Source organism: Pseudoliparis swirei, chromosome 15 (genome assembly GCF_029220125.1).
Source record: "Pseudoliparis swirei isolate HS2019 ecotype Mariana Trench chromosome 15, NWPU_hadal_v1, whole genome shotgun sequence".
In the NCBI taxonomy this organism is placed as follows: domain Eukaryota; kingdom Metazoa; phylum Chordata; class Actinopteri; order Perciformes; family Liparidae; genus Pseudoliparis; species Pseudoliparis swirei.
In genome coordinates, this window is record NC_079402.1 from 11,999,240 (window position 1) to 12,025,574 (window position 26,335).

The window sequence follows — 26,335 nt, forward strand, 5'->3', positions numbered from 1 at the left end:
ATATTTAAATGTGTCACCTCTAAGAAGGGCTTGAATCGTTTTTTTTGAGTGTACTATAAACAGTATTTATACTGTACCTCCTGTTGTAAACAGTAAAGAGAAAAAAAACTGATTAGTTTTTTACTGGAATGCTTTTGAATGTGAACATTACATGTGGACATACAGTTCCCAACCAATAAATTTAGTTTAAAAACAGTGGATTACATGTTTTGCATGCAAATACCTGTAAAACTGAAACATAAAAGTCTATGCAGTTTTTGTAATGTCAGCAATAGCCAGTGTTTTGCAACCTGGTGTACTTTGATTGACTGGAAGGAGCTTGTGAAGTGAAAACAAGAGTTATTCTTTGACAGAATAATTTCATTTTGAGTCAGATTTCCAGTGTTTTGGTAAAGTTAAGTGTCTGCAGAAAAAGATGTGTTCTATTTTGAAATGAAGAGTTAGTATATATTTAACAAAATGTGCTTTTGACAAGAAAATTATCCATTTGGCCAATTATGCTTTGTAGGTGTGAGTCTGTGTTAAGAGTTTAGAAAAAGTATCTGAAGTATGGGTAAGTGCTTGTTAGCGATTGAAAAAAACTGTAACATACTCAACTTGAGTGATTCACATTTGTTGGGACTCTTGTAAATGTTCCTAAATATTTCTCTATCCTGCTGACAGGCTTCACATCTTTTTTTCTTCCTCCTTCGTTTCATTCGACTTTTCCCCACCTCTCCTCACTCTCCTCCCTCTCCTTTCCGAATCGATAAACAGAGGCCTCACCTCAGCGCAGGCCAAGGCAAATGTTTGAGCCACCTGTTGCAGGAAACTTGAAGCCCTCAGGAGATGTGAAGATGGAACTGAGGCTGCGCTCCAGGTACCCTGAAGCAGAACAGAAAGGGCGACGGAAAAACGCAGGAGTGTGAGCGGAGTGTGTGTGTTTGTGTCAACGCGCAGGCAGGGGGTGAACTACTTCATATGACTGTGTGTGTGTTTGTGTGTGTGTGTGTGTGTGTGAAAAGCACATTTAGAAATGAGATGGAATGATCCTTAATTCTATATTTAAACATCAAGGTTCTTGTCTGATGCCTCACTGAAAAGAAAAAGAAATAATCACTGCAGGAACATTTTTGTTAATTTAATAATTTATTATTATGCTTAGAGACAAACATTCTTTTTCCTCTTCTGTTTAGCTTTCCTTTACTCATTTTATTCCCTCTTCTTAGTTTTCTGATTTTCTTGGCAACGGTTTTATTATCTTTCCCCAATTTGTGTGTGTGTGTGTGTTTGTGTGTGTGTGTGCCTGCCATCACACTAGCGAAATGAGAGGACTGTGTGTTTAGTTGGTGTACCAGAACATTTAGCTAAAACTTATCAGCTATCTAAGTCTTCATACAGGTATAATATAATAATATATTATATATATATATATACAGTATATATATGCTGTATGAACTACTACAGCATCACTCTATAAACTCTTGTTTCAGTCGCGAAAACATTTAAACCAACAAGCTAAAACTAAATAATATAATAAAATATATACGTGTATGACTGTGTTATGACTGCTATGTTTTAATCTACCTGTGAGTACTAATTAATTGTATGTAAAAGTGTATTACAAACAAACATAACTTTTATTTGAGCATAATACATAATCACAGTTACCACGTTTGTCTCTATAGCAGCGAGATGTCGTCCTTTACCCGCTCGATTAGATTGGATTAGATTAGATTTGATATTCCTTAATTAGTCCCACAGCTAGTCGCAGACTTTAATCTGTTGCTGGACAGCTGACAGTTCATCAGATCTTTTTTGCTTGTAATGGCTGCTTGTTTCTGTCTATAATAGTATTGATCGGAGGAGTGAGATTTGAATGAATCTCAGGCCGTAAAACCCAAACAGTGAACTATGTCCGCCTTAAAAGCCGTCTGGAGCTTTAGAGCGTCGTGAGACGTGGGTTTGTCAAGCAATTAAATTCACGAACACGGAGTGATTCATTGTTTATGTGCAACATGTTGATTATGTTGCATGCAAGGGGTAAAGGTGTTATTGACGAGAGACACAACGCCAACAAGTGGATCTATAAAGGACTAAACTATTATTATTTTTTTCGAAAGAAATTTAGTTAAAGGAGCTGAACATGCGAGGAGGAGGAGGAGGAGGAGGAGGATTCAAGGTTCACCTCCTCAGTTCCAGGAACTCCCTTGGTCTGCTTCCAATGATTACCCCCAAGCCCCTTTGCCCCCTCCCCAACCCTCTTTACCTCTGCAAATACCCCTTCAAACCCACCCCCAACCCTACAACCCCAACTTTTATGGAAACTCCTTTAATAGCCCCCATCACCCCTTCTTCCTCTCAGCCACTCGCCCCACCCCCACCCCCCCTTCACCCATCGGCATCCCGTCCAAACTGCTGCCCTTTCAGCAAACAACTCCCCTCCTCCCTTCGCCCCCCCAACTGCCTGCCGTAAATGCCCCCAGGACGCTGGTCCTTATTCACCTCTCCTCCAAACCCACACGTCTTTCTCCAATTCAGAGGTTGCTCTCTCTCTCTCTCTCTCTCTCTCTCTCTCTCTCCCTCTCTTTCCCTCCCCCCTCTTCTCCGGCTCTCTCTCCCCTGGAAGTAAAATATTCACAGCTGCTGCTGCGGTCAGGTCGCGCGGCCACAAGACTCTCTGAGCAAACAGAGGAGCTGTGAACGTGTGAAGCCGATGGTGTACGTTTCATTTGAGGTCCGACACAGGTCCGATGGATCGTGATGTAGTCAAAACAGAAACCGCATACTGAGCCTCGCCACATGCCTCAACAAACCAAACACTAACCAAACATGCCCAAGCACAACACTAAAAAATGACATTGGCAAACTGTTTTTTAGTAACATGTTGGGCACACTGTAGAAATGGGAGAAATGATGCGTGGCTCGGTGCCGCTGAACAGACTAACTCAGATGTCATTGGGGTAGATAATCAGTGTGAAACATCTGTCTTGGATGAATGCCATGCTTTTAAAGTCGGGCCTTGTTATGCATTATGGGTAAAAGGCAAGAGCCCATTAAGTCATGTTAAAGTTGCAATAAAAAAAAACATCAAGCTATTCCAAGAGGTCTAAACTTGATATATATGCAGTCTTGTTTCCAAGTTGCCTGAATGAACAAGTGGACAAAGGTGTCTCAAATATCTGCTCCAGATTCCCATGTTCTCAAAAGAACTTAAACTGGACGTTTTATGTCGATCACCAAATAATAAAGACATCTTGGCTTAGGAATGCCGGCCCTTTAACTTTATGAGGGAGGGAGATTGGGGGCGGGGGGTGGGGCGGATCAGTGTCTTGAAAACATTTCAAAGTAATTGTACATGATATGTCGTTTACAGAACACCCAAGTAATCATATAAACAATGGACTAGATGCCCTGGGAGGATGAAAGGACATTTGAATCTCCCTCTGATGCATCATACTTACTCACGTTTTAACATGACTGTTACCGAGGAGTCCTGAGCACAAAAAGAGGATCTAGGACCTTTTTGTAATAAACACAGCGGGATTGACCGGCAGTGTTGGACTCCATCATACTCAGAAGTACACACACACACACACACACCCCACACACACACACATACACACAGAAACAGATGGCGAAGAATTGAAGGTGATGGATGCAATGATACAATTGCTGAAGCCCTGTAATGTGTGTGTGTGTGTGTGTGTGTGTGTGTGTGTGTATGTGTGTGCGATAACTTTGCTCTAGGTCTGATCCCGCTAAATGCTGGAATCTATCTGAACCAAGACACAAGTCTGTAAAACAAGGAAGAATGTGAATTGTGAGTGCGGCGCTGGGGGGAAACAGCAGGACCCAGACAGCAACAACATCCGAGAGGGAGTTCAAGAAAAGAAGAGGAAAAGCGAGAGAGGAATAAAGAAAACATGACATCATAGTTAATTAGAATCAGGTGATAAACAAGTGAGTGATATTTACGTCATACCATATGCCCTGTTCCATGTGTCTTTTTGTCGCTGGGGGGCACAGCAACAGGTTTCAGATAAGTGAGGTCAAGGAGGAGGCTTTTCCCAGCTGCTGGACCACACTGATGCACACACTGCTTTACCACGCCGCCTCAGTCTGTCTGTCTGTCTGTGTGTGAGATGTGTGTGTGTGTGTGTGTGTGTGTGTGTGTGTGTGTGTGTGTGTGTGTGTTTATGAGAGAGAGAGCCTGCGTGCGTGTCGGTCATTTCTAAAGCCTGTTTTGTCTTTGTTGTTATCACACAAAAGACATTGTTTATCCTCCAGGAAGCCATGTTTGCCATGTGTACTTGTAAGAGGAGAGGCGTTTTGCACCGAGGAAATGAAAACCCTTGACCTCATCAACCAGCTCGTCTGCTGGGATTCTTAAAAAAACTAAAACTAAATGATAGATTCCTCACGTCTTGGTTTTAAAAGTACTCCACCGACTTACTGACTGTTATAAACTCTAATTACTTAGATATAGATGATTATTATTAGAATATACGACCATAAAAGATCATTCTTGAAATGGTAATAAATGACTTACTTACGAGCTCTGAAGCTTTCAACCACAAAGGTGTTTGCTCCATCGAGTCAAACTGAGTAACAGATCCTTCTGCCGATGAAGACCATGAGATGCTCTAATGAGCTTCAGAAAAAAGCTATAAGTTGACCAAAAATTCGATTATTTTATATACTTTGCTATTTCGAAGGTCAAGAATTAGCTTTTCAAAAACAAAAAATAGTATTGCATCACAACAAAAACAAAAATAATCAACGTCAGTCAAACAACTTAAAGACAAATATATTTTTTATATTTATTCAGGTTTAAATGATAAGTATTCAATAAGAGAAGCATAAATGGTAAAAAAGGACATTTGTCCTTTTTGTGTTTTTGTTCTTTTTTGTTAAATATTACACAAAATAAATAAATTTAAAGAAAAATATGATGATGTTAGACTTGCTGTTGTGTTGGTGCTTCTTGACTCTTTAATTGTCTCCTCCTTTTCTAGCAGTCAGCTTTCTATCCTTACTTCCTCCTTCTTCTCGTCTTTTTCTTTTCCTTTCTTACATATTCAGTTTTTTTATTTCTTCCCCGTCAAGCGCTTTACATGTACACAAATCTAGAAATGTGAGTTACTAATCACATTTTGGCACAGAAGTCATTTCTTTTCATATGTTCTACTGTGCCAATGTACTTGATAACTTAAAACAGACACTAATATATACATTGTAAGGCAATATATCTTATTTCTCTCTTTAAAAATAGAAATGTCTTAATCCAACAGAGATTTAAAAAGAAAAAAGTGTTTCATTCCGTTCCTCCTCAGTGCATCATTCAGATCTGATTCAGATCTGTCCAATGTAGCCGTCGGTCACTGTAACTCCCAAAAAGTCCGATGCCCTGCATTGTGCGGAGCTCTCTCGTGGCTGCTAGGTCCAATCATCGTGGTTGTACCACAATGGGCAGAAAGTGAGTGGCAGTGTTTTTCCTACGTGTCTTCTTCCCCCTCATTGGCTTGCCGTTGGCGTTCAATCCCACAAACATGTGCTTTTTCTTGTTGCGCCACTCTGCAGAAGCGTAGGTGTTGTACTTGTTCTCCTCGATGCGTTCAATCAAACGACAGTCCGGACCAAAGTCCCTCTGAAGGGGAGAGAAAAGGAGTGTAAAGGTCAGGGTGTGAGACCTGAAACCATTAGTCCAGTTTCTAGTCTGCTTTTTATTTATCTTGTATGACAGAAGACTTAAATATCTTTGCTTTTTCGACTGCTGATTGAACAACAGAAAACATTCTCCCTGTTTCATAGAAGTACTCAGAGTAATCAGTTATTCTAAATAAGCATTTGTTTCAGCCCAATTGAAGTTTTTGAGAGCAGAATCCTGTCGTCAGAACTTGCTCCGTGAGATGAGTGGATTTTACATGATCATATTTAATTGACCACAAATCAGATGGCTCTAATAATGTACAGCTGTGGTTGCTCAGGCTATCCGCCGTGTCATTTATTAACCCCACTGTTGAATGGAGCGTAGTCTTCACATAATCATGATCAGTTTGTATTCTGCTTATTCATCAACCTGATAGTGTTACTTCTTATGATAGCACGGACCAACAAATGGTCAGTTGTTGCTTAAGAGTCTGCTGAACAATCCCCAGTGTAATCAAGCTGATTGTAAAAATTGGACATGAAAGGCAAATTGTTGGAGATGATGTTTGTGTGTCAGTGGAGGGGATGATGGGGGCAGGATATGTAGTGACCACCCACTGGTAAATGAAGAGAAAATGATCTGAGAGAGTAACATTTGTCAGTTCACTGGAAGCTGCCCTTGTGCTTAAGCCTATAACGTATCTTAAATTGGTTCCAGAAGTAAAACTGAATGTTCACAAAGCCAAATTAGAATATTGTACATCGGATGTGCAGCTTTTACATACATGCTGGTGCTCAGTACGGCCAAGCAGTGTGTGTGAAGTAACATCAAATATGGTAATAAAGATGGTAATAAATTGTGAAAAATAGTACAGTTTTAACTCACTGGCCAGATCTTAAAAAGTTAATCTCTACATTAAATAGAGAAATATCTGCTGAACATGATTAATTTAGCAGAGAACACATTTATCCATTCTTCATCAAAATGCAAATTGAATTACGGTGAAACTAAGAGGCCATCCTAATCCTCTGTGTCCCTTGCCTGTATTGATCTGCCGATGTAATGAAACAAAGATTCCATTTGATTACCACCGGATAAAGAAGTCACTGTGTAAACCCATCAAGTGTAATCGAGCGCCAGCCCTTCACCGCCGTGCTGCGATGGCTTGTGTTGCACCGAGCAGAAGACGTCATGGGAATTCAGTTTCAGGCCATGCAACAGAATGCCTCTCTGTCTCGTTTTCCCGTGTGTCATTTCATCTGTGGTGTGGCTCCCACAGAGACACGTTGAAAGTTGGCTCTTTCAAAGTAAGCGAAAAAGGGAAAAAACGAGGGAGAGAATGAGATAAAGAAAAGAGGGAGAAAACCGATGAAACAAGGGCCGCTCTCCCCACAGGGACTGAAGCCGAATTGAGAAACTGAGGGATAGTGTTTCCTGTTTCTGAATGGAGTGGAGTGCAGAGGAGAGGTAGGTGGCAGGGAGGAGAGCTCATTGACTAACTGTGGTTCCTATTTCTAGAATATAGAGTCTTGTCCTTTGTTTTAAAAGGCTTTCAAGAAAAGTCAAAGCTGCAGGGTCACCAGTTTAAGGAGGGAAGTATCTTTGCGTGGCATTGTTTCAATAAAATTCACATACTCTACACCGTAACAGCAGTTAAAATGGACATTCATGAGACTGCATAAGTGTTGGACACTAAACATAATAAGTAATGGATATCCTCCATTAGAATGGGCAGTAAAACGCTACTGAAACAGCTACTCACCGCTCCGTAGAGCTCTCCCTTCTTGCTGATTGCCAGGTAGTAGTTGCTGCTGAGGCCCCTGATGGCCACGACTCCCACATCCACTGACTTGATCTCCAACATACCTGGTGGATCGGGGATAGAGAGACGAGTGTTTCAACATTTTGTGTGGCTAAGTCCCTCAGATATTATTCAGATTCTTTTAGTTTTGCTGATTTTACATTTTTAATTGGCTAAACCCTTTGGCACTAGTGCTGCAGTTTATGGTTTTCTTGTTTCGTGCGAGTCTTCACATTGTTACCAAGAACATCTGAATAATCATTGGAGAAATGAAGGGATATGAAACACCACAAAAATACGTGTTTGATTGTTGACAGCATCAGTTGACAATGTCAACAGGGCATTTTGGAATACGAGGTTTCAGGTCCGTATGCATCAACTTTAATTAGGTTCTATAATTATGCAAAATAGCGTATAAATACTGCAGGAGAAACCTGAATCATCTCAGTTTCTTTTGCACAAGTGAACCCCAGTCTTGTGTCCCACCCCCCTCTCTCTTTTTTCTTCACTATGTGACAGTCAGACCTCAGACTGGCCCTCTTGCAGCGTGTTCATTTGCTGGCTAGCTTGTGGGCTGCATGCCCTGGGACCGAGGTGTAAGCCAGGAAAAAACATTTCTCCGTCCTATGTTTGCTTTTCTGACCAGGGGAGCTGAGGCAGGCAGGCACACGGACTGGATGGATAGATGCTTCTGGCTGCCAGACTGGCAAGAGGTCAAGGCGGCCATATCAGTTTTCAAGCCTGAAACAATTACTGGTTTAAGATGTGGTCGCCGGCCCTTTCTTCTCTCATGCTCAAGCCAGTTACACCAAGCCGTAAAACTAACAGAGGTTTGAGAGGATTAGCGAAAGGGGCCAGTAGGAAGTGGAGCCTGGTTGCAGAAATAGTTGGATGAAGCGAGACACAGGGTCAGTCTAGAGAGTATCATTATAGAGCTGTATTATTGTTATTCTTGAGATTTTAATGTGACAATATGAGACAGCTTCTTGTTCGAGTTATGTGTTATGGAATAGCTTACATCATGCTGCCAAAGATCAATTTGATCTGTCTATTGCTTCTTCTAAAGTGTGAAGTGGCTGGATATACAGTAGGAGTAGGGTTACTATAAGAATGAAGACGGACTTCAGGCTAAAATGATGGTTTTCATGTATGATTTATTTCTCGATTTTGCACATATTTGCACATTTTCTGCCCTTTTGCAGTGAGGCAGTTCAAGAAATCCTAGAAGAATCTGTGAACGGAAGAAGCAAAGAACAATAAATATATTAGGAGATGAAGTGTTAAGATCAAGCTAATGTCTCTCAAATGTCATATAAAGGGGCGGCTTTAGCTCAGTGGGGTAAGAGGGCCGTCCTGCAACCGCAGTGTTGTGGGTTCGATCCCCGCTCTCCCCATTAGTTGCAAGTCGTCCCTCCTTGAGGCAACTGAACCCCCCCTGCTCTTCAGGCGCTCCAGCCCACTCACTGCCAATATAACTAAGGAAATGTTAAATGCAGAGAGAAGAACTAATTAAATTAAATAAAATTTTTGTATATTCTATATTCTATTCTAAACCAGTCTCTTTACCAAAAGCAACCTTTCCTGCCCTCATTCCCCTCTTTCGTCCACCGACCGGGATTTGCAATTGAGAGACCATTGGGAGACCATTGAGAGACGATTGGGAGACCGTTGTGTGCCTGATGAACTTGATGTTTTGCAGTTATTTCTTATATCTGTGTTGCTGTTGTTGTTCTTAGCCTTGTTTATTTTTGGGAAATGTAATCCTTGACATTAATCTATATCCACGGTTCTTTTAATTGGTCAATAAAGACTTGTTTAAACCTCTCAATGTCAAGTAGGTTTTTGAAGCTCACAGTGCACCATGGTGGCTCGTTCTGTTAAGCCCATCACTGACAGACACACACCACTTATCTATCAGGTTCAAAATGTTCCATCTCGCCACAAACACACATTTATGAGCTGTGATCCGTCGAATATGATCTGTCGGTGCTGCGCTGAAGGCAGCTCCACCTGTTCAAACCCTTTCCCCTCCTCCCTTTTGATGTGGTTTGTCGAAAAAACTAAAGCACACGGCTCTTTTATAACCCCTTTACTAGTTACCAGAAGCAGCCTGTCTGCCCGCAAGTTAAAAGGCCAGGCTGCAACAAAAGGGTTAGATTTCAACAAAAAAGTTTATGGTGAGGAGACGGAGAAAAAAAGGACCCGACACACACATACACTCACACACACACACACACACACCGAATGAATCAGGCTCTGGTGCTCAAACTCTCCCTCTCTGTAGCCACTGGAGATCAGCCAATCTTAATCATGAATTTATGTTTTTAAGTGCCGAGAAATAAGTCAGTGGAAGCACAAACAGCACAGGGTTCAGTTATTATAAAAGGCAAGGACATTTTCCGCGATCAACATTTTTTAAAGAAACTACAGAGGGCAAACACCTGTGTGTAAGAGGCCAAACCCACAACTTTCATAAACACAAGCCAAAAGGTGTTTTCCAGCCAAACCCAAACTTTCCCACTAACGTAGCTACGAGTATAAATAAACACGACCTGGCCTTCTGACGGTAAGAAACTGTTCATTAACCACTTCATTATGATCTCCATGTTTAATGGGTGGTGTTTAACTCCAATGGGACTCTGTTAAAACCATTAACATCAATGGACATCTTCCTTTGTAATGCAAAACAGACACACACAAACAAATGTATTTCTTGTAATGCTCACATGAGAGTTGTGACACCAGCAGATTATGACTGTGATGTTAAATCCACATTTTAACGTGTTGTCTGGTTCCCTCGGACTTCCTCAACTTCCATGATGTCTTCTCGTTAAGCGCTCGTTGAGTCCTCGTCACTTAATCCCAAAGTTTAAACCTGAGATTGAGTAGACGTACGGCTCAAGAATCTTCCGACACGCATCTAGTTTTGTGGTAGGCTACTGTTGGAGAAGTTTACAGTTATTCGTTTAATGCCCGATTGAGAAGGTATTACCTTGGTTTGACATGAATTTCACTTTGAGAAATCTTTGTAATATATAAAGTCAACTATACAGCAGTTGCTCCATTTGTTCAATGATATGTTACATTATTAAATCTATGTCGGTAACTTTTTGATTGATATACTTCAAGAAACTCCAAAAGGTTATAGTTCTCTGATAGTTTGACATGTTTTTGCCCTCCACTTCCGAGGTGAGATGCATTGTGAGCTTTGTGATGAATTCACTGCTCCGAACAGCAACTCAGCGGTCTCTTACGTAACATGGTCACAGATCCACATACACAAACAGGAACACACACACACACACATAGTGCGCAGCTCCTGTCGACCCTTGCCCGCCCCCCGTCAGAAACACTGTCATTGAGACTCCAGCTGAACCTAAAGGTTAAGGGAGGTTATGAAAATGTTTCCACTGTTTATTCGGGGACGTTTTAAAAAAGATTATACTGCCGTTGTTCACAATATGAACTCGACACGGTGACCAGCTATGAGTCCGCCTAGACTCTCCTCTGCGAGAAGAATGGAAATGGTTTAGTTCTTTTATCCTGGCTCCAACATCCGATTATGGATTAACCCATGACCTTCCTGTGTTTTTCTGCAGCAACGTATTATCTCACTCTTTTTTTGAAGTGAAATACAAATGTGTCATCCAAGGAACAATGTGAATAATAATGATGTCTCGTATTCATTTCTACATGATTTCACATCCATGCAACTGCTAAATGCTAAAAAGGACAGAACATCTATTTCAATGCCAGTAAAAAGATGAAAGATCCAATTGATGAATAAAGAAATTCAGTAAAAAAGGAATCTGATATAAGTTGAAACTAGTCTGCTGTATTTGGATTTTAGATACAATAAAACCAAAAGAACTATCTTGGTCTCTGCCCACGGTTTTCACAGTATTTCTTCTTCAAACACTTCTCGGTTATGCAGTGCCGGTGAAGGTATCGTCTTATGTTTTGTGTTTTGAGGAACGTTGAGGTATTAGTTTGGACGGATGTGGCTGACAACAGTGTCATCCTGCGCTAAGAGGCCACATCAAAGCCCGCCTGGCCGACGGTTATTACCAAAGCTCAGAAAACAGAGGTATGTTTCTGATTTCATCAGTGTAAATGTGGACCCAATTAATGACTTGTTTTCAAAATTACTTTTGCTCGTACAAAATTACGCGGTTAGAAATTAGATTAAACAGATAGTTTGGCCCCTGTTGTGCACTATGTTGAATGGAGTTCAAAGTATTTTGTTCATTTGCAGGATTGTTTTTATATGACCTGCTCTCACTGTGATATTCAGCTTATTCTGGCCGCCACAATGGTCTTATTTCCTCTCCCGACAGGAACACTCACATCACTGTCTTTGTAGCTGGACAGAAATATCCAGAACCACACACTGTTCTTCAAGCTGTAAGTAATTTCAAAACTGGCTGGGGAACCAAAAGAAAAACAAACGCAGATTATTTAAAAAATCAAGAAAATGGAATCACCTGAGTGTAAACCCTCAGTTTAAAATACCAGATGCCGAACCAACAGATAGCATTGAGTTTCTCGTCCGCGCTGCTCATCATTCCCGGGCGCATAACGTGAGATCACTTTACCGCAGCACGACCGCAGCAAGTTATGTCACAAACGCTTAAGAGCAGCTGGGAGGAAACCCAACGAAATTAGCTGTGAAATTAATATTGTTTTGATGGAGAGGAGAAACCGAATAAATATCTATAACCACCTGAGATATTCTGATTCCTTTCACACAGTAAAGTGCCAAAGCTGCCAGTTTCTGTCAAATATTTCACAGACTCACAGGAGGTATGATTTCAGGCAAAGTGTTGTGACGGTCGTCTGCATTTCACACAATTTACATTTGCAGTTCAGCCGCCAGTGAGATGTTGCCCAACTGTTGTGGTTGGAGTTGATGCTGTTGGACTTTGATTTAATACATAGATATGCACACATATTTTTACTTTGGACACATGTGTCTTTCTGTCTCTGTATTGTTCATACTGTCTTTGTCTCTCCTCACACACATACACACCCCCACACACACACACACACAGCCACACACACAAATAAAGGGTAATTAGCTGGCATTCCTGACGGCTCTGTTCAAACGGCCAGGCTGTCCAGATGCCCCTCTGGACTCTCTACCTTTGATGACTACATTAAGAGCCTCACTTTCATGCAGAGTGTGTGTGTGTGTGTGTGTGTGTAGGTGTGTGTGTGTGTGTATGTGGCAGGGCTAGGGGTGAGTGAGGGAGTATGGAGGGGCAGGAACATGAGGGGTGTGGGGTGTGTGTGTGTGTGTGTGGGGGGGGGGGGGGGTCTGTACGCATATGGTGTCTATATGGCAGTGGCCCTGGATGTTATCTGTCACAGGTGCTACTCTCCACCTCCCGCTGCTTTACTGGCCATGACTCCTGCCTTCACAGGCAAACACCAAAATGACACTTTCAGTATAAGGCTTCCTGTGGATCGGAAATATATTACAATGCAATTAAGAATAATGTTTTTTGATTTTAGTTTGTAAAGGACTTAGGCTGCAACTAACGGTTGTATTTTCATTGTAAATTGAAACTGAGGGTTATTTTTTTAAATAATTGCCCGGTGTATAAAATGTCCATCACATTTTCTCCGAGCTTAGGCTGACGTCTTCTAATTCTGATTCTGATTAAAAGAGAGTTGTTCTCTTTCCAGCTACAAGAGGTCACTGTTCAGCCCAGTTTACACTATTACGGATTTTGGACCTCTGATTATGCTGCTGATGAAGTAATTAAACAACACAATGTTTCCGCTGCATTTATTTTGTGTTTTTACATTGATGTTAGCGTTTTTTCTTCTTCTTTTTCTTCACAATGAAATCCTTCCGAGAACAAAGTGGTAAGCCGTAGAGAAAAGAAGTGCTCAAGGTGGCAAATATTGCCAATTTCGGATTTTAACTGGAAATAATGCTAATAAAGTTCCCATCATTGTTTACTCCAAAGTGAATATTGCTTTGTAGTTTGTTGCTAAATGTTATTTGGACAACAACACACTGTTGGATTGTTGTGGGGACAGCAGTGAGATGAGCCACAAACTGAGCTGAATGGGCAATATGTTTCCATTCAGACAGCAACAGCGCCTCCAGATAGATAATATGGACCCGTGGGCTGCATGTACAACTTTACGGATATCACTCTGTACTCCCAGATGCTTCCAACACTTTCACACAACTTCCAAATACGCATATTTGTAAAGTACATATTTACTCCTTGGAAGTGACGATTCACACTTAATCGTGATAGATATTTAGATGTCTGGTTGATTCCCGAGAGAACGATTGTGAGTCACAGTATCTCCCCCTGATCCTCTTTCACTCTCCTCCTCTCTCAAAGATATTTATGTATTGTACTCTGCGAGAATCCTCCACATAACATAAACAATGAAAAAGGCCGTCTATCAAAACAAAGATGTCCAACTTAAGATCCGTTGTGGATAGTAATCGACTCGTGATGTTTGGAACTATCTTCTCTTCAGAGAAACGAAGCGCTCTAAAGCGGCAGGAGATCTTACAGAAACATGATTTGCGGCTTTTATTTAAGGTGGTGCCTGAGTGGTGGGGTTTGTGGCAGCGCCGCATTGGTCTGCCTCCATAAATCTGGCTCTTATTGCAGTTATTTTGTAGCTCACACATTAATGGACCGGGCAGCAAATTGATGGGAAAACATCAAGCAGCGATGATATTCAAATATGTACACAGTGATGGAAAGAGGAGACCCTGTTGTTTTTCTCAGCATCTCTAGGTAAAAAAACACTTGCTTTCAAAAGTATAACTGCACTTCAACAATGTAAAAATATCTTAACCAACATCTCGTTCAGAAACTTGCATTTACTGTGAAGAGTTGATTTGATAATTGTAAGCCCTGCGTGTTTCTTTCAAAGACATCCAAAGCATGAACACACACGTGCTCTGTAAATGACTTTGGTCGGGTGGTTAGTTTACGGGGTCAAAAGGCACTCGTACATCTGGATCTCTGGACCTTCACATTCATCCCTGTGTGGGAAACGGAAAATAGTACTTTCAGAACGGTAATTGTTTTTTCTTAACCTCTCTGCCATGAATGGCAACATACTTTAACATTTTTGTTTTATAATAGTCATTTATTGTGGATTTAAAAAAAATTACTTCTTGATGAAAATATTGAATTTGACCGAAACATTCTATTTTAGTCACTCAAGTCAAAGTCAGAAATTGGCACTCTTTTAACACATTAAAGCTATGTCTGACAACTCTCTTATTATTGATGCACAACAACATTTAGACCATCAATATATTGTTGCAAGGAGAAAAAAAAAAAGCCAAACGCCGATGAGTATCTTGCCACAAAAAAGGGGAGAAATAGTTGCGTAACAACTCATATTGGAACCCTTGAAGGTTTCCAGTCTCCTACGATGTCTAAAACAGGTACATTCAGCAATGCCTAGTCCCTCACAGCCTGTTTCACAGTGAACTCTGCACATGCAGCTTCCCTCAGTGAAAACAGTCATAGCTGTTTAGATACTGAACTTGTCAGACTCCACAAATCGAAGATTATGCAATACTTTGTTGTCAGTTTACAGCTTGTTAAACCGTCTTCCTCTAACGTCTACAACAATGTTAGCAATGCATTGGCTTGGTTTCATTATAGTAAAATAAAATTTATATTATGAAAGATTGAATCAATATTATGTAATGTTTCTGCAGGACTGACAGCGTTTGCTCAGCTGATTCCAATGAAAGAAGCCACGACTCAGAACCGACATGATCTGATCCAGACTGTTGCTGCATTCGAGATAATAACAAAAGCTTGTTATGCAGAGTGGCATGTGAAAATGAATTGATGATTTATTCGCCCATAGGAGCAGATTGCTGCTCATAAGATGTTATGAGGTTCTAAGTAAGACAGCCTAATTTCACTCGTTACCTTGAATGGTTTTCCATGATTTTTGTTTACAGCCCATCAGGAGCGCTTCCTTTTTGTTTCAGGCATAAGCACAATGAATGTTGGAGAAGTGGAGGATCAGAGGGAGTGTGCACGCAGTATATGTTTATTGTAAGTTTTCAGAGCACAGCTGAAGTGAATTGTTGATGTTAAACATGGAGTACTCGATGATAGGTTCAGGGTTTCCTGAACAAGCTCGTGCGGCGACGTTTGGCACCGCTTTTATTTATGGCTGTTGCGAAGAAGAGTCCATGAAGATGTCAAAGGTACTTTGAATGAAAAGCGATGCTGACACTAAACTCTGGTGCATCCAGGACCTCCTCATAACTCTCTTTTATGGGCCACACGGTTACCTTTTCCCATGAGAACCCGAAACACAGTCATCAAGCAGAGAGCAGGGGGAGCAGGCCGCCAAGTGAAGACGCACAGAAACGGAAAAGGGGGAAAAGCCTGGGACTCATTTTGAGATGGTCAGGAAGGGCAAGCACTTTTTATTTTGCCCTAATACTTCTGAGTCATTGGAGGTTTAAGTATTTGGAGGAGGAATATTAAGAAGCGCTTGTGCTTTAGAAGATCAGAGGACCCACATTTACATTCTTCATGTTTTAAAAGAGACAGAGAAACACAGAATTATGAAATCTTTCGGTGTTTTAAAATATATATATTTTGATCGATACTGCAAAAATCTTCATTTCACAAGTGGATTTATAATGAGTCCCGAATTATCACATTGTTTCAAAGCAAATGTGGTTACATCCTTTAAACATTTCCAATACAAATGGACTTTTTAATGAAGTTTCTAGAATCAAGTGTAGTTTTCCTTCATTCTAGTGCAGTAATCTGTTTTATATTGTCTTCTAACTGACAGTTGTAAGCGTTTCTTAAAATGTATTATATGAAAGAGACGGCACTTTTTAGACTCAAGAGAATTTAAGCTTTAATTGGAAATAAAAATGTATCATAGTCGTGCACACGGAATGTGGACTTTGCATCCCCCACCTACTCACATAACTAACAGTGGCAGAGTACCAGAATGGCCAAAAGTGATGCACTATGTGTAGCGTTGACCTTAGCATTAACAAAGCTTCCTGACTTGGGTCAATAGCTGGAGGTCAAACTAGAGGCGGCAGAGCTGTGTAATTAGCCTGGACACGGCGAAGCTGCACTAAATCAGAATAATGTTTTGTGTATTAAACTCTCCATGAATCACGATGCTTTCGATTCCTTCATGTCAGTGGGTAATATGTCTTCCATGTTCAATGTTAACAATAAGTACGGTATGTGTGGCAGCGTTTATAATCCCGCTGGCCGCACTGAGAATCAAAGCTCCGACTTTAGTCAACTTGGCACCATTCAGTTCTAATTGAGCTACGCACGACCACAAGTCTGAAGTCCAACTGCAAACACATGTCCAGTTGCTTCATTGCTTTATGCGTTTGTTTGTATACAAGACGTGACAGTCTGTGGGAAGAAAACAAGGACGGTTTTGTTGCTTAAGGTCAGTGGCAGAACCGATGCTAATCACTTGGGGCTTGGACAAGATTTCAATATTCGGACTGGTAGTGCCTTATTTTAAAAGCCTTATGGGGTGAGATGGATTAAAGGACATTGATCACATGAGCACAAATAGACAAACAGTGACATGCACCAATGAGCACACATCCTCAATACAGGCCCTAAACCCTGAATGATGTAGTGCCCTGAGCTTTGACATGATGATTAGAAAGGCTCGCCTGTGGAGGACAGCCTCGACCCCGGAGCTGGAGCTGAAACTTCTTCATCACCTCTGACACCATCTAATGACACTCATTTGCAATCTGACCTCCTGAACATTACCAGACTACTAGACCATGATAACAACAATAACAACTGCCCCCCTTTGCCAGCGTTAAATGTGATGCTTTCCTCAGGAAGTAATCCATTTTTGACGAATGAGATCTTGGGTCAACTAATAGATGTGCAACCCCCGAGTTTGCTATAAAACATTGGAGTAATGTTTTTACACTGTGTTAAGGTATATTATAGAGTGTGTTATATGTAGAAGATTGTTGCATTATTTCAAAAGAGCCATGTGTGTTTATGGAGCACTTAAAGGCCAGAAAACTGCATCAAAGACGACATTTTCTTTGAGCAGCTTTGAAGCAGTTGTTTTGGTTTTATCGGCTGTAAAACTGACTATGAAGTATACACAAAACATTTTATAACCTGTAGCATATGCACAAAAAGTGCATTGAAACTTCTGAGCAGGAATGATCAGGCAACAACTCGATGTATAGTATGTCAATTATGCCATCCATGTTTGCAGTTCGGGGAGGAGAATTGAATTATGTTCTGTTTGGTTAAGTTTGAAAGGTACAATTTGTCCTCTGTGGATTTTAGAGCACATGCAAAGTAGCAGGAGGTGGTGCATAAGCATACCAACTGCTGTACATGCAAGCTTGTGCACAGATGCAAACACCATTACTGCGCTCGCACCTATACATGAAACAGATTGTGCAGATATAATCATTATTTATTATCAATATTTCATTCCAGCCAAATCTCCACATTTTCTCTCACCTTCTTTTAATCTGCCCTTAAAAACTTGGTGAAAAGTCTTGTAAATATACTACAAAACGAACAGAATGTGACCTGAAAGATTCGGACACAATGACCAAGTCCGCTTATTTCAGACGTTCCCTTTCCTTTAGAAAGTTTGTACCTGCTTCCCACTACAATCGAGTGGCAAGAGCTGTTGAAAGTGATGGATGGTGCTTCTAATGCCATGACCTGATGCCATTATAGTTCGTGACACGTTGCACCCTAATGGTTGAGCTCTTTATGTGCATGTGTGTGCACCATGTGCATGCGTGTGTCAGAGATGACTGCAGGCAAGGGGAGGGAGGAAGAGACGCTAATTGAAATTCCTTCAGCCATGTCTGGCAGAGCCTTGGTGTCGGAGTGGCACACACACACACACACACACACACACATACACACACATGCACACTGGCCCTGGCCCTAATAAAAGTGGGCCTTGCCATATGGAGGCCATGTGCAAGACTGGCCTCTCTGTGCTCAAGTGTGTGTGCTCTTAGCAGGAGAGGCTGTACAGCACCACAGACCCACAGACAGATGCATACAAACTTATGACATGTGTATAAAGCTGCACGAGTGATACAGATCCATTTATAAAGATCACAGTCACACACACACACTTCCAAACACATAGAGTAGACGTAATGCAGCATGAGCCTCTTGCATAATCCTAAAGAAATTAACTGTGTTTTGGACGTCACACATCTAGTTCAGTGAGCTGGCAGAGAAACTCTGGGCAGGTAAATGTGGGAGTAATGTTCTGTTCTCCCTCACCAACTACTGTCAATGTGCCCTGAGGCCACGCAGCTATTCTGAGCTGTGGCAGTCCTGGAGAACTTCCAGATGTGTTTAACTAGAAGATAAAGTTGTGGACTCCAGAATGATAACAGCTGATTTTCTGTTCTGGATCAATCTTAAATGAGTATGATGGCCCTTACACCCTTACATGTCATTACAAGTACTTGCTGGTGTATGGATGCAATGCTCTTATTCAACCATATAGCTTTTATGGTTCTTAACCCTTGTGTTGCCTTAGGGTCATTTTGACCCGAATCAATATTACACCCTCCCCCCACCTTTGGGTCATTTTGACCCGATTCAATGTTTCACCCTCCTGTTACCTTTATATTTACTAACATATTTTACCCTTTGGGTTCAATTTGACGCCAGCAATTAAAACCTCCAGAAAATTATTAGAATTAATATTGTTTTCCAAGTTTAAGTGTGAGGCACTTTATGTTTGTTTGTTGACTACCGAAAGAACACCGACATTAAACATTGAATGGGGTCAAATTAATCCTAAAGCGGGGGGAGGGTGTAATATTGATTCGGGTCAAAATGACCCTAAGGCAACACAAGGGTTAAGTAACTGAAAACAAAGTAGAACTTTCTCCATTATGTTGCGTTGTAATGTGCTTCAGTCCTATTATTTTACAAAAGATTCCACAACACGTTTCATTTTGCAATAATCATGCAATCATACTTTGAAAAACTAAAAGTTTGTTATCTCAAGGTGCATTCAAGGTACCAGTGGAGTTTCTCAGTGCTCCAGCTGGGAGTCTATACCCAATGTGAGAGAGAGGAACTGTAACTGTGAATGTGAGACTGAGTGATGTTGACAAAAGAGCATGTGTGCTCAATGACCCTTCTCAAGATACATGAAGGTTAAAAACATATTTTACAGCCCTCAAATTGTGCAACCATAAAAAGGAGATGGAATCACATATTACTTTGCATCAGAGTCCATATAACCTCATACTTAGCATATGCCCACCACTATTATGGCTGCAGCACAATAGCAGCGAGGAGTAAGTGTACATGTCATTCTCCCCAGGGGTTTGGTAATAGCTGTGTTTTAGATATTTCCTCAAAGAAGTAAAACTTTCTCTGGGCGGTTTGTAATTGGTTCCAGTGGATCATCTCTCTCTCTTTTTTTTATTTTTTTTATCTTCCTTGCTTACTCATTTTTGTTCCCCTTTCCCACTCTCATGCTCCCCCTTCCCGTTCTCTCTGGCCTGCCTCTACATGGTGAAAAGGCTGAAAAGCACAGAGCTCTGTTATTTGTTCCTTCTCCCAGTCACCTGTCTTAATGTGCATGGCAGAAACATCTCTCCTCCCAGATAAACACACACGATGCGTGAAAACCAATCCATAATTTGTCCGAGTGTTCTTTTTAAAGGATATTGGCATTCCAATGTTTAACAGCAAACATCTTAACGTGGACTTCCCTTTGCACTCTTCTATAGATCTTTTTCTACATCCATGCTTAAATATTGCTCAAAATGAGGAGAACCACTAAAACACATAACAAATTTAACAAAGTTGACTTACTGTATGGATCATCCTCACTTTTGGTGCCATTAACTTTTCCTTTCTTGTTGATGCGAAGGAAGAATTTCTGGAAGGAGAAGAGTTTCCTCCTGCGCACGTCTCCTTGCAGATGGTTGTAGCTGCTCCGCACGTGGCGCCCGACGACCGTCGCGGATGACCATGACAGGTTGGTCGCCCTTGGCAACCTCGGAGAGGATGCGTGCAGCGGTGCCGGCGATGAGGGGAAGATGTGAGGGCGAGCCCCTCGCTGTGCATTGTGGTTCTTCTCAGAGTCTGGTGATGAAGCGGACAGGGGTGAGGATGACGAGGGTCCGAGCAGGAGAAGCAGGAGGAAGAAGATGATGGAGAGGAGGAGTGAAGGAGGTCTGTAGCAGGGGCACGTGGAGAACCAGGCGACCGGTGCACCTTGTGTCACTGTCCATCTACACATGGTAGTGGAGCTGGGAGAGCTGTGGAGGTGCTCAGGGGCTGGGGCATGCTGAGCTGGGTGCAGGGAGAGGGAGCGAGAGCGGGAGGAACTCCCCCTGCCTGACCGACGACACCTCCTCTGTCTGGGGGCCCGCACCCTCACCGGGACCGTAGGTGTTAGAATGGCTGACTGCGGTAAACGTGATGTAGCGCTATGAGTAATGATGATGGTGATGCAGCCGCCGCTTGTGGTGGTGAAGCCCGCCGGGTTGTGGCCGTGGTCCCCGGTGCTGTTTATTCCTCAGCAGTGCCGCAGGAATGCGTCAACATCCATAACTCAGATCACCTCGCAACCGGAACAACTGGGGGGGGTTTGCCCCAAGGACCTCTCACCACCTCCTCCCTCTCCTCCCAAAGTCTGCTGCTTTTTGCCCCCGGTTGATCCCTCACACAAAAAAAAAAATCCTTTTTTAAAAAGTTTCAATGTACACCTACACGCTCACGTCTGGAGACGAGCACACCCAGTCCATTCATGTACACGGCTCAAATCTACTCCACACACGTGTGCCAAGCCACTTATCTTCTCCAGTCCAGGGAGGTGGATAACAGGAAGGCAGAGGAGGTCTGGATAAAAGATGCCAAATTGCTCAGTACAAATTAAATAAAAGTCCCCCCAAAAAATAAATGTAAAAAAGGATTAATGCTGCTTCTCATAAAATGTCCCGAGAAATCCACGCAAGGCGGGCCACAACAAAAAGAGTCCCAGAATCCAGACTTTGTTCTTTTCTTCTCTTCTTTTCTCTCTTTGTTTCTCTGGGTTTGTCGGAGCCGGTCTGAAGTTACTTGAGTGTAACTGATCCCGGGAGCTCTCGTCTTTCTCCCCTCTCTTGTTGTGCGTCTTGTCAGTGAGCCGAGCTCCCTATCTCTCCTCTGTCCTCATGGAGTCTGAGCGCTGGAGCGGTGTGCTGCCTCTCTTCTTTCCTCCTGTGTGTGGCTCTCGCTCCTTTGGCCCCCTCCCTCTTTCCTTTGCCTCTCCCTCTCTCCTATCTCAGTGCGCTCTCTGCTTATCTGGAGTTTCTCTGAGGTGACTGAATCTTGTCTTTCCTTTCACCTTATTTATCTGCTGCAGTTCCCCAGATGCCATCTCTTAGTGTAATTGGATGTCTATGAAAACCACTTGGCTTTGAAGAGCTGTGTGTGTGCATGTGGGTCTGCACATGTACATGTGTGTTTGTGTGTGTGTGTGGGGGGGGGGTCTTGTCCCACCCCGTTTTCTCATTCCCTCATTTTCGCTCTCTTTTTCTGTCTCCTCCCCTTCTCAGACAAAAACTCCACCAGTTTAGCAGAGCAATTCCACAAGAAAACTATTCTTCATATCTCTCCTTTTGTTGTGCTAGGTCTAGCTTTCAAATAGTACTGTCCTCTCATTTGTGTTGTGAGTATTGGGGTTATTCTAAATTGTTCAATGCTAATGATGATAAGATATGAGTTATGGTAGTTGCAATACTAAAATCGCATTCACTTATTTGAGAAAAATGAACGTCTTTCTCTACAAAACACTGAAATGATAAATGTGTATCAGGAAAGTGTTGCCTGAATACCGGCCTACCAGACATATTTTGGTAAATACCTAAACAATATTGAACTTCATTATAAGTTACATATCTGTCAGGGCTTTGCTTTGGACCAGAGGGTCACGGTTTAAGTAGCTGGACAGGCCCCAGTTTCCCTCCTTGGCACTGCAAAGTGCCCTTGAGCAAGGCACTGGACCCCAAAACTACTGGGTTCCGTATAGAAGCTACTCGCTGCTCATAATGGGTTGGATGCTGACGATCATTTTCTGTGTGTGCTGTTACACGTGTGACCATAAAAGTTAGATTTAAATTTTTTTATTAGATTTGCATTTAGTCTTCAATAGCTTTCAGTTATTATTTATTTCTGGGGTCGTTACCTGAATATATAACAGTAGTTCAAAGTTCAACTATAAATAAGATATGAAGCAAAGTGTGTGTTCAGGCATTAGCTTCATTCATGCTTCACCATCACTGGCTCATTCACAGCTCTGTGGCTACCAGCTGACTCGTACATCCCATAATACTCATGCAGGTCCGCAACCGTTTTGAACTTGACACCTCACACTTTTACTCTCCCCACCACTGCAGCCTTTATTCAGCAGAATCATGTCGAGACTTTTCTGCCAAATATGGCTCTGTAGCCATTTGCTCTGAATGCTGAGATGACATCGACACAAATGTAAGTCTCCTGATTACATCTTATTCTCCTATTTAAGGGACACTCATTAGTAAAATGGCCTGATGTGGTGTTAGTGACTATGTTAAAAAGTCCTCCACCCTCCACGACACATATCGGGAGCTGCCTTTGACTGATAATGTCAAAAAGTTTCACAGACTCGGTTCCCCCTCAGCTATTTGGACAGTTACTGTCAAGTGACTTCTTTACTTGGATCCTAATTCAGATAAACATTGCTCTGTGTTTAGATAAAATAAGTTGTCCCCGACGTGTGTTGCTGTGTTTTGCCTTGCAAGAATTTAGGTCGACTGTCTGGTTTCAGTATTGTTTAATTTCCTTTTCACATTGTCAGACAACAGCCATATTTCCACCCTTGCCTTCTTTTCTCATTCGTTCTCAGTTATTACTGGAACATCTGACTCCTATCCGAGGAATGCAGGTTTGGGTTATCACATGCTGCTGTATTTTTCCTTCATTTAGATTCAATTCGTGATGTATTAGTACTTGAGGATTTCCAAAATATTCCTTCTGGGGATGCGCCAGCATGACAGCAGTAAAAAAGAAAGATGATGGATTCTCAATTGTGAGGATTTTCTTCTTCTTTCTGGTATGTGTTGATAAACTGAATATCTAAGACTTTTGCTATTTTAGCTATTTGGTATTCACCGATAGGCTTCGCTATTTTATAACATTTTATAACATTATATAAAGCAAATTATCAACGGATAAAAACTGTGCTACAGGTACCAGAGAACCATGTTAAATGTCAACACCTGTAGACAAGATTCAGCACCACGGACAGCACTTTACGATGTAGTTCTTCACCATATTCATACCGTATGTAATTGAAGATCTTTGTACATTTTCCGCGGAATATTATTAGGATTGACTGTGCAGTGAGAGGGTTGAAGAAGGCAGATGTGTACAAACCACCCCCAGTGGCGCTGCATTCTGGGTGATGTATTGATTTCTCTTCCACACCCAGATGTCATTCATGTTGAAGCGTGCCAGATAATCTAAATGCATGCATTGGTATGCAAAGCATCCTTTTTATTCGTTGAAAGTCCCTTAGAGATTATACAATGAGTTGATAAATCAAGTCCCTAGACAGAAAATGAATCGGCAACTATTTTTATTATGAATAGTTTTCTGGCATTTCATGGACAAAATAGTTGAGAAAATAATTAACCGATTAAGCAATAATGAAAATACACATTTATTGCAGCCCTTAAAATGTAAATTCTTAAGTTTTGAGGCCTGGTTAATTTAAAATTCATATATGAGTAAAAACAATGGATGTGTCCTGGTAGTTTGGCAATGTGGAGTCTTGTTGTTGATGCATGAGTTTCAAGTTTTCAGAATTCAATGCAATTAAATTTTTTTGTAGAGAAAAACCATACTACAGACCTTTTACCAGAATCTAACACAGACTCCTATTTTTTTTTATTCTGCAAATGCATATTATAATACTTCAATTAGGCGTCCAATAAACAACGTGTTACCTCATTTTGCGATAGATAACTCAACAAACATTTATTCAAATTAAAGTCTTCAACTTTGCCAAGTCTTTAATATACGTGACTTCAACTTTCTTTGGTAAACTTTTACGAGGAATGATGCATTTTAAGGTCGGTCATGAAGATAGTAATGATCACAGCAGTGTTGATCGTTGTTGAAGGCAGAACTATTTATAAATTAATGGGAACTTGTAAAGCAATAAAAATAGAAACTATAGAAAATAGAAAGAACAAAGGAGTGAGTTAAGGAGAAAGAAAAATGCAGAGAGATAAAGTGAAAGTGAGAAAAAACATGTTGTCAGTAGCTCTGTAGCTACTCTGTAGACCAAACACACGCACCAATACACATGGTCAAACACAAACACAAATACAAAATGTATGTCTCTAAGTGTTCTTTCATTGTGCTGAAATGTATTGTCAAATGAATAATTGCTGTGTTGGAAGAGTGAACACGAATTACTAATTATCAGTTGCCAATAATTTACTGACTGATCTCTTCATTGCCTCGCCCCGCAGTCTTGTTGTTCTGTGTAACAGTCCTAACAAGACTCAGATGTTGGAAGGCAGTCGTCCGTGAGGGAAAGAAATGTTTCGTCACACCAGAAAACAATTTGTACCGCATATTCTTCTTTTCCCCCTGAACTTATTTAAAAGGCTGTAGGGGCTTCCCTCTCTAGAAAAGATTGTTTGCTTTAAAATAAGCTACATACAGCCAAAAACATTATTTTGTAATGATTTAATTTTTTACATATACATTTACATTTCATTATTTTTACAGAAGAATTTGCCAAATGTTCTCTGCCAACGCAGACAAGGACACATATATATATATATATATATATACATATACATATACATATATATATATACAGTATATATATATATATATATATATATATTTAGATGTGGCCACATTTCTCAAAATCTTTTTCCCACCCAATTAGGAAATAAATAAATCAATCTCATTGTCTGGTGGTTTTGGCTTAAATTGCCATCGCAATCCAAGGCCAAACTTCAAAGTCAAGCAGAGTGGATATGCTGATCCGGGGTCAGCAGAGCTGCGTGGATTTTAGATCTGTAAATGTAAGCCCGCAGATGATCTGACACAGGGACCCCTCTGGCTCCGCTGGTCATGCCTTGGAAAAGTCTTGATTGCTCATGCCTAGGAGAGAAACGCCATTAGGGACCAGCAGTTCGGCTCAGTGATTCTAATTGTTTCATTGCGGTTGAGCTGGTGGCTTTGAACGCATTATGGTCCACAAACCAGCTCTGCAGAAATGTCCCTGGCAGTTAACTTTAATTACAGACACATTAAAGTACTTACAGACTAAAAGGGGGTCTTGCGATAACGTACAGATACATTACAGTTACAGTCAGCAGCTGAACAGATAGTTCTCAGTGAATGTGAAACGTCGGTGACGACGCTTTTGGATTCAATGTCATATATTAAAATGGAGAAACACAGTGTCTTTAAAGCCCTGTGTTGTTGTCCCTCCCAATGAGTGCATTATGTGTGTCATCTTATTGGAATGTGTTATATGGACTTGAAATGGAAACAAACTGGGATCAGCGTGTTAACTGCAGCAATAAGAGAAACACGAGTAAACACCTCTCTCAGGCAGCCTCAGAAGGTATGCCAGACTCCTAAATGAAGAGACATGACCTTCACATCGCATAAGCAAAGATGTTCTGAGACGGTGTCTTAAAACAATAAGATGGTGCTTTGGTTCAAGGGAATTTTAGGATTTAGACACCGCAGAACTTCTGATGGTCTCCTCATGCTGATTTAAAAAAGAAAGGGCAATGTTATAATCACGAACATCTCTCTCCTAAAGCTACACATGACACATAAAGGCAGCACTGTCTC

General features: G+C 41.3%; 1 protein-coding gene across 1 annotated transcript; it reads right to left on the minus strand.

Annotated features, from left to right (window-relative positions):
• Nucleotides 1-4,788: 4,788 nt before the first annotated feature.
• Nucleotides 4,789-20,973, minus strand: fgf10a (fibroblast growth factor 10a). The gene is made up of 3 exons (XM_056432706.1): nucleotides 20,294-20,973; nucleotides 7,395-7,498; nucleotides 4,789-5,629 (listed from the first exon to the last, which is right to left on the minus strand). The coding sequence occupies exons 1-3, from the start codon at nucleotides 20,721-20,723 to the stop codon at nucleotides 5,429-5,431; spliced, it is 735 nt and encodes a 244-aa protein (XP_056288681.1). The 5' UTR covers nucleotides 20,724-20,973; the 3' UTR covers nucleotides 4,789-5,428.
• Nucleotides 20,974-26,335: the final 5,362 nt, after the last annotated feature.